This window comes from Petromyzon marinus, chromosome 26, assembly GCF_048934315.1.
Source record: "Petromyzon marinus isolate PM22_M1 ecotype Great Lakes invasive population chromosome 26, UKy_Petmar_22M1.pri1.0, whole genome shotgun sequence".
Lineage (NCBI taxonomy): Eukaryota > Metazoa > Chordata > Hyperoartia > Petromyzontiformes > Petromyzontidae > Petromyzon > Petromyzon marinus.
In genome coordinates this window covers 12,663,965-12,673,470 of record NC_133692.1, presented here as the reverse complement: position 1 = coordinate 12,673,470, position 9,506 = coordinate 12,663,965, and the positions used below count along the sequence as shown (strand labels likewise).

The following is a 9,506-nucleotide window of genomic DNA, read 5'->3' as shown; positions in this document are numbered from 1 at the left end:
AATTCAGTGTTTTGCCAAGATTTTCGGAGTTCCTTAACAAGAGACGAACTTTTAAACATCAGGGAAACAACTCCTCTGGATTTATTTCCCACTTTTCTGCTTCCAGCGGCAGAATTAGTGGGCATTCTAGTTAAAGCCACACTAGGCTTTGCTCAAGCAGCGAAACGCCGCCCATGGGTAAACGGTCGGGGGCTCTAGTACGGCTACGCAGACGCGGGATCCGAACAGTGCTTCCGAGCTTTTTCCTCTCCAATGTACGTTCACTGTGCAACAAAATGGACAAACTTCAGCTACTGATGGTGAAAAACAGAGACTTTCTTTCATCTGTTTTGTGCTTCACGGAGACATGGCTGTGTGATTTGATTCCGGACACTGCGCTACAACTGGCAGGATTCCATCTTGTAAGATCCGGATCGTGACATAGCACTCTCCGGCAAGATATTAACAGTGGCTGGTGTGTAGATGTCACAGTAATTCTGCAACATTGTTCTCCGCTCCTTGAATCATTTTTTTATATACTGTAAACCTTTCTACTCGCCTCGCGAGTTCGCGTCGCTCATTTTGGTCGGAGTTGACTTGCCGCCGGGTCCTCAGGTTAACAAGGCCCAACGCATGCTCACCGCTCAGATTCTGAGTGTGGAGCGAGCAAATCCAGATTCGCTGGTTATCGTACTTGGCGACTTTAACAAAGGTAATCTCAGCCACGAAATACCCAAATACATAAAATTAATTAAATGCCCTACCAGAGAAGGGAACACTCTGGAGCACTGCTACACTACAGCCAGTAGAGCCTACCACATCGTCCCCCGAGCAGCACTGGGACACTGACCATGCCATGGTCCACCTGATTCCTGCATACAGGCATAAACTAAAGCTCTGTAAACCTGCTGTGAGGACATCTAAACAGTAGACCAGTGAGGCTGTGGAGGATTTGCGGACTGTACTGACTGGGATATGTTCACGACTGCGACCATTAGTCTGGATGAACTCACAGAGGCTGTGACGTCATACATCAGCTTCTGTGAGGACTGCTGTATTCCAACACGTACCAGGGTGAACTTCAACAACAACAAGCCCTGGTTCTCAGCAAAGCTCGGAAGGTTGAGGTTGGAGAAGGAGGAAGTGTTTAGGAGTGGTGATAGAGACGGATTCAAAGAGTCAAAGAACATGTTTAGCAAGGCAGTGAGAGAGGCTAAACGACTGTACTCAGAGAGACTAAAACACCAGTTCTCTGCTAACGACTCTGCTTCTGTCTGGAGAGGGCTTTGGCAGATCACCAACTACAGGCCCAGAGCCCCCCACACCACTAACGACTCCTGCCTGGCCAACGACCTGAACGAGTTCTACTGCAGATTTGAAAAATAATTGGACTGTCCTGAACTACCCCTTCCCACCCAAGAGGCCCCATCCCCCACCCCTACTACAGAGACGACTCTCTGCTTTCAGGAGGGAGAAGATAATAGACTTTTCAAGAGGCAGAACCCACGCAAAGCAGCTGGGCCGGACTCTGTCTCTCCAGTCACCCCCAGGCACTGTGCGGACCAGCTGTCTCCGGTGTTCACCAACATCTTTAACACCTCCCTGGAGACATTCCATGTACCAACCTGTCTCAAGTCCTCCACCATCGTCCCTGTGCCCAAAAAGCCAAGGCCAACAGGACTAAATGATTATAGACCGGTCGCCCTTACCTCTGTGGTAATGAAGTCTTTTGAGCGCCTAGTCTGGGCACACCTCAAAGCCATCACAGACCCTCTCCTGGATCCCCTTCAGTTTGCCTACACCTCCAATCATCTGTCCGTCAAACTCTTGAAGTTTGTGGATGACACCACCCTCATTGGGCTGATCTCTGGTGGGGATGACCAGTGAATTAAAACATGTACACCTGGCCCTCAAGAGAAACGGATACTCTGACCGTACCATCCGCCAAGCTGTTTTTCCCTCCATACAGAAACAACCACTTGATACTCCGGTCAAAACCATCACACTACCATATATGGCAGGCGTTACTAAAAAGATTTCCAAAATTCTAAACAAACACAAGATCCTGGTCCGGTTCAATACAGTACACAAAATCCGTGACCTGATCCCATCTGTGAAGGATGTCGTTCCTGACTTACAGTACCCCGGGGTTTACAAATTGAGCTGCACCTGTGGTGACTGCTAAATCGGGGAGATGAAACGACATGTCTCTGACCGAATTTGCAAGCACAAATCAGATTTGAAACACGGCAAAACGAATTCTTCTGCCGTTGCTGATCACTGTTACAACGCTGTGGGGGATCACAATATAATTTTCTCCGATACCAAGGTTCTTTGCAAACCCACGGGCTTTTATCAGAGATTTGTTCATGAAGCAATTCAGATCTACAAACACAGACACAATTTCAACCAAGAAGATGGTTTCAAATTAAGCAACCATTGGAAAGATGTTCTAAATCGAACTAAACATTAAACTAATTTAAATGGTACAGTATATTTTTTCAAGTAGTGGTACCCCAAACTTTCGCAGCTCTTATAAATTCCCTTTTCACACCATCAATAGGTAAACTCCCCCTCCCCCCCCCCCCCCCCCGCGTCAAACGGCAAGTCCACCGGCACGTACACCACCTCTTTCCTAAAATCGGCCAATCAAATGCTAATTGTTATGCTAATTTCTTCGTCAGAACACCTTGTTTGCTCGCACACAGTTTAAAGGTCCGCTGTCTGAGCGTGGTTGTGTTTCGCTAAATTCTCCTGTTTGATTAGTACTAGGTGCCTCGGTGAATGTATATGCTCTGACTTTAACATAGCTATTTCTGTGACCAGTTACAAGCTAATCACTCAGCTATTTCAATTCTATGCTAATTCCTTTGTCAAGGGGTACCTCTGCGGATGTGTATACTTTAACTTAGCTACTTCAATGAGCCATTGCAATGCTAAATTATATGCTAATTCCTTTGCCAAGGCGCTTTGTTTCTTCTCACACAGCTTCAAGGTCGTGATCTAAGCGTGGCTTCTCTCACTCCAGCGCTGTCCTCCAGACAGTCTCGTCCCTTCACCTGATGAAGGCCGCTTGTGTTGTGGCCGAAACGTCGTGAGAATATTATTGTGTTATTTTATTTTATCAATTTATTATTTTATTCTCATTCTACGTGACTTTACCGAAAGAACCAAAGAAGATGAATCATTGCAGAAAGCTTTAAATCGAAAGATACAGTTCTTATAAATAAGATTATTATGCATGAACTCAGGAAAGAAACACTCAAACACTTCTGTGTTAAGCAATTTTAATTTCTAAACAAAACCTTAACACCCTAATATGCGAACTCTCATGCTTGGAATTACCAACACAGTACTCCAGGAAATGTTCTCCTCATTGACCCATAAGTTTAACCCTCAATGAGCATTTGTTAACTGGGTAACAGTACAATCGATTATTCCTCAGAGTACGCGAGCATACACGGCGGGATTAAAAGTCATAAAAAATTCATGCAACCATATTAATACGAAGGGCAATAAAGAAACATGTCCCGAAGGCAATTAATTTGTAAGATTATGCAATTAAAAAGAAGAAAAAAACGAACGACTAAAATACTTCTAAATGACCGTATCCACGTAACTCGACGGGCAGCAATGTTCTTCACGATCAGTTGATATTTAACGCACCACCTTGGAATGGCAACCCTTCTTGAAACACAAAGATACTTTTTGGAACAATCTTATTTGTCCCGATATGCGTGTTGTGTGTCTTCTTTGCCACTTGTTCAATTCTTTGTGTAAAGTAGACGCCGGGCAATGCGTCGTGAGGGTGTGAGTGTGGGGGAGGGTCATACAAACGGCTTCGTTGCTTTTCTTGCTCGGGGCGTCGGCTTAGCTGCTGGTCCGCTGGCAGATACAGGCTCTTTCCACTGCTGGAGTAGCTGCATCTGCACGTTGCTTGTCCTTAAAGATGCTCGATCACGCTCGCCGCTGGTCCGCTGACACTCTTGCTCACGGACGGTTGGCAGGCTCTTTCCCCTGCTGGATGAGCCGAGTCGGCACAACGATTGTCCGCTGGCAGCTGGCACCCTTGCTTGGTTGCGCTCGTTGCACTGGTTGTGCTGGTTGCGCGCTCTCTCCTGCTGCGTGCTCTCCCGCGGTGGACGTTTGCTTTCATCGCTCGTCACTCTCTCTCGGGCTGGAGCTGCTGCTGGGAGCTGGCACTCGATGTAGAATAAAACTATTTTAGCGATATTCTTGGTTCTTTCAGTAAAGTCACGTAGAAGGGAAACAATTAAATAATAAAAATATAAAACAATATAAAACAATATTTTTATTATTTTATTGTTTCCCTTCTACGTGACTTTACCGAAAGAACCAAGAATATGAATCCATGCAGTCACGAAAGCTTTAAATCAATATTTTAGCGATACTTCGTCTTTCAGCTCTGATCTCACACTTGGTGACACATCGCTACTCTGCTGGCCTCGCCATCCTCGGTTGATTGCTGGGCCCACCCTGGAGCCTGCCACTTTCCGCCCTCTTCTGTCGCTCGCCAAGCTGTCCCTTGTCGAGATGAATTGTCGATCTGTGTTGCTGTTTATATACGAAAAATCTCCCCTCTGCGCGTCTCTTGTGAGAGGAAAAAAAACAGATGCTTACTCCGTCATGTTCTTTCACAAAGGACCGGAACTTTCTTTGATCTCGCTCTGCGTTGTGGGGGGGGGGGGGTACGTGTGTGTGTCTGTGTGTGTGTCATTCATCAAGTCATCTTTTCATCCGTGGATGCGCAGATGGCCCCTGCAATAAAAAAGTAATTTCCCTTGCTCTGGTGTTACATTCTTTGCTATCCCGTGCTGCGGGAAGACAAAGACGGCCGGGAGGCTCTCTTCCTATGGAACACAGTTTATCTTGGTTGTGTAGGTTTGACCAATTTTGCCTCATTTTCTCTGGACAACCCTCGGTTCAATACTGCACAAATATCATTTGGTCTATGTTTCCTAAGACCTGCGATTCATTGTCATCATGACGCATTTCCTAGGGTTTATTAATTTTCGTCCCCCCATCTGTATCCGGGGATCGGTGCTGTTATGCTTGAGTTATTATTTACTTTAATTTTTTGTCTTTAGTTTTAGAGTTAAGTTTCTTGACTGTTGGAATTCATATTCCTTGGTTTTTGTAAGGTCATGTAACATCAAGATGTAATATAATTGAAGGTGAATAACGTTAGCATTAACATTATGTGTGACCCGCTATGTGGATTGTAGTCTGGTTTTTTCGTCCTTCTGTTAATTAAAACTTGTCTGCCCGGTTTTCGTCTAATTTGTGTTTGTTCTATTGTTTGTGGTGATGAGATGTCTCCTTAAGGCCTGGCCCCTTCATTCGCGTGGGGGGGAGGGCGTGTGTGTGTGTCTTTTTTATTTGACTTTATGACTGACCCTTTCCGTTGGTGGGAGGGGAGGGTGTCATTATCCTTGCGAGAGTGACAAGACAGCTGGTCGAAAAGAGAGGGGTGGGGGGGTTTCGTTTGTTTGTGCTCCCAGCGACCCCGCGAGTGATAAAAAAAATATCGGCAAAATCATTATTAATATCAAAAACAAAAATGGATAAAGGCCTATATACAACACCCTCCATCCACAGCTGTCTCCGCACACAGCTCCCTCCATCCACAGCTCTTTCCACACACAGATCCCTCCTTCATCCACAGCTCCCTCCACACAGCTCCCTCCTTCATCCACAGCTCCCTCCTCCATTGACAGCTCCCTCCATCACCCATAGCTCTCTCCACACACAGCTCCCTCCATCCACAGCTCTCTCCACACACAGCTCCCTCCTTCATCCACAGCTCCCTCCTTTACCCACAGCTCTCTCCATCCACAGCTCTTTCCACACACAGCTCTCTCCTTCATCCACAGCTCTTTCCACAGACAGCTCCCGCCTTCATCCACAGCTCCCTCCTTCACAGTTCTCTTCCTCCTCTCGTCACTCCACCAACGTCCCCCTCCTGTCACAATGCATAACTGTTGCGTGAATGGCGATGGTGATGGCTGCTACAGTTTTTGAGTTGAGAGGACCTCTGGAGATGCTGCTAGGGAGTGGGTGAAGCGGGCATGGTAGGAGGATAATGATGAGTACCCCAGCAACAGAGCCACATTTAATCTTCCACCGGTGGAGTGGGTGGGCAGCACATTCAAGACTGAACAAAGACAAAGATCCCCCGTACAGCCTGTAACAGACTGGGGGCAAGTGCTGTTAGCGAACAGCACCTATGAAGACGGGCACGGCACACTAGGGGTGGGTGGCCAGCACCACGCCTGGCCACCTTTGTCTCCCCAGTGACGAATTTACTGCACCAGGTACTCATTTGAGACTCAGTCGACCTAGGGGAGGCCCAGGACCGGTTCAGATAATCGTCACTGGTGTTGGCCGTGAGCGGGAATCGAACTCGGGTCGCCACGTTCGTTGAGCAGCGCGCTAACCATGACACTACTGCTCCCCATATTCTAAACTAAACACACGTACAGACACACAAGTCGCTATTTGCAAATCAAATTTAATCACGCGCTATTCATTAACAGCGGAGACCATTTTCGTTTTGTTTGCACTCGTCACAGAATATTGGTGTGCACTCGATTATTACCACGTGACTTCTTCCCCCAATCACAAAGTCATATTCACGAGAAATAAAAATGCGGAAATCTACACATACATATATGCGTATTGACTGATCAATTAAGAAAATGTGGATTGAGCGCGTCTGATGGCACGCAGCATGCAGTGTTTCGGATGCAAGACGAATCCCGGCAGAGGTGTTAGGTCAGGCAAGGGGCCCTCAGCGGGAGCTTGAAAGGAAAATGTGCGCAGGAGGCAGGCGAAGAAGATGAAGCTCTCCATAATGGCGAGGTTCTCTCCCAGGCAGGCCCGGAGCCCTGGTGGAGCAAAGCAGCATTCCATTATTATTACTACTTGTGACGAGGTTAAAGAGAATCCCACCCCCATCGGCGGAGTTTGTGGGGGGGGGGCAACGTCCTGCCATTTCAGTAGTTTACATACAAACATTAGAAATGTATTATATGCCTCCGCGATTCCTAATGCGAGGGACAAAGCGAACCCTTACCCCTCCCCCCCAACTATAGAAGTCACACTGTGCCTATGTTTGGTGAGTTTTGTGAGAGTGGGCGTTGGAGCATTGCCCATGCATGTTAGGAAAGGTGATGAGAGTCTGAGCGTGGCTCATTCCACTAAAGGCTCCCCAGAGCTTGATTCCTGCTAGATTATGCAAATAGAGATGCGGTACTGGGGTATAAAAGGCAACGTAGAACACTCCGAGAAGAGCTGGAGAAATGAAGGCCTCGTGCATCAGACACGAGCCACCAACAGGAAGACTTGATCATCTGCCGGAGTGTGGGAGCAACCCCACCCGAGGCTGCGAGAGGGGGCCCAAGCAGTGCTGACCCCAGGCGCTGGTAGTGCCAGATCTGGGACTGTGAGTGGCCTGCACCGGAGAGGGAGGTCTGTGTGTGTCGGGGGTGCAGTGTCCGCTGCTAGAGTGTGGAGATGCGCCACACAAGGAGCCAAATGGAGGCTCCATTAACCGAGTTGGGAAAAGATCATGCCAGGAGGGGTGAATGCTCTCTCTATTTTAGTGGTTCTTAACCTTTACTGCAGCTTTGCCACCCCTTTGGTCCTCAATCATTAAGTAAAGTACAATGTCAATAACTACATAGGTTTGATGAAACAAGGTAGTTGTAATTTTTTACTTAAAGCTTTCGTGACTGAAGGGATTCATATTCTTGGTTCCCTTCGACGTGACTTTACCGAAAGAACCAAGAATATAAAGTAGTTGTACTTACGTGCCCGTGCTTGATTTGTGTTTCGATGATTTACCGTCTTAAAAAAAAATCTGGCCATATCTCGCATCCCACAGGAAGGGCATATCGCACCCCCGGTTAAGAACCGCTGCTCTATAGGCCAGGGGAGCCTCATCCACTCGTGTGGTGGGGGGGGGGCTAAGCACTGTTGACAAAGGGATGTGAGTTGCAGTGCACTCCGGTGCTCAGCGTGTGCTGTTGGGTTGTTGTGTGCTGTGGAGTGGATTCGGTCAGTCGGTCGCTCTGGGGTACTGATTGTGGGTGATAATTTGCGGGGATGTACAGCCTCGTTTGCTTGTTGTGAAGCGCTGCGAAGGTTACCGACACGTGAGTCGATGGATACCACGCATGCAACAATCCGTCACAAGGGAGATACACAAAAAAATAGACAAAAAAATAGTTTTGCCCGTATTGAAACGGCTGCACGCGGTATGGACCTGAAATACTAAATTTCACTGTACAAGAATATGAGTAAACCGTATGGGTTGACAGCTATGAGGTTGCTTCCAACATTATCCGGCGGTCCGGGCCGATCCGGCAAAACCGGAAAAATCGCTTCAAAGGCTGCAACCAGTCCGGCGATCGTCCAACACAATCATGGTCGTGTTGAAACAAGAGCGTAGTACTACGTACATCACCCCATGCAGAGTCTTAGAGATTAAGAGTGGTAAATACGTTACAGTAAATACCTTTAACAGTAGGATATTTATTTTTGTCTATTTGTATGTTTATTTATGCCAATGTCACATAGTACATGCATTTAAAAGACAAAATATATACACAACACCTAAAAACATTATGTTATGCAAGAATGGGCAAATAATGATGATTCGGGATTATCCTGAGTATTTGAATATCCGGTGCCCCCTTAACCCCCCGAAGCCGCCGGATAATCGACTGTGTATATTAAATAAGAATAACATGTACCTGCAGAGAAGGGCAAGGCGGCTTCTCTTTTACAGAACTTGCCACTCGTGTCAAGGAAGTGGTTCGGGTTGAACTCGAAGGGCGCCTCCCACTGCGATGGGTCCTTGAGCACCGAGTGGAGCATAGGGATCACGTACGTGCCCTGTGGGGCCCAGGGAACAGAGGTCAAAATCTCCCCCGCACCACCGATTTTAGCACGGGTTTGGCAAAGTACGGTGCGAGAAGTTTAAACCGTACACAACGGTACGGGTATGTATAAATCGCCACACACGTGTCGCATCCGGAGGCTTGAAAATCATTTTAAGTGACTGGCAGAGGTCTGCGGTTCCAAGGCAGACGGCCACCATGGTAATTATTACCGTGGGTGGTGTAATAACCGCATGAATAGTGCACGATGTCCGATCCACAGTGGATATTAAAGATCCCAAGATATCGTTGGAAATGTGTAGGCCATGGTGTTGCCGGCGTCAGGGGTCCAAAAGTTCCAAATTCAAGAAATGACCCCCCCTCCCCGCAACTAATTCATCATTCGGGGATTACCCAAAGAAGTCCTCACTACCTCGTGGCAAGCTGAATGCCGTTTGCAGGGCAGGTGCTGTCACCTTGTACCTACAGATTGAAAACTAATTTCCCTCTCGATTAAAAACTCTAGGTTGAAAACTCATTCTTTCGAACTGCTTTTTGTTTTTAGTTTGTTGCCCCCCCCCCGCACCTCCAATTATCATGCTTTTTGTTAAACGCTTTATTTTA

General features: G+C 47.2%; 1 protein-coding gene across 2 annotated transcripts in view; it reads right to left on the bottom strand.

Moving 5' to 3' along the window:
• Positions 1-6,491: 6,491 nt before the first annotated feature.
• The window catches only part of LOC116946082 (cytochrome P450 2C5-like), a 34,443-nt gene continuing 31,428 nt past the window's right edge, over positions 6,492-9,506 (bottom strand). For both annotated transcript variants that reach the window (XM_076069944.1, XM_076069943.1), the window contains 2 exons: positions 8,757-8,898; positions 6,492-6,887 (listed from right to left, as the gene is read on the bottom strand). In XM_076069944.1, coding sequence (XP_075926059.1) covers positions 6,691-6,887; positions 8,757-8,898 — 339 coding nt within the window. In that variant the 3' untranslated portion in view covers positions 6,492-6,690. The remainder of the gene's footprint in view (positions 6,888-8,756; positions 8,899-9,506) is intronic.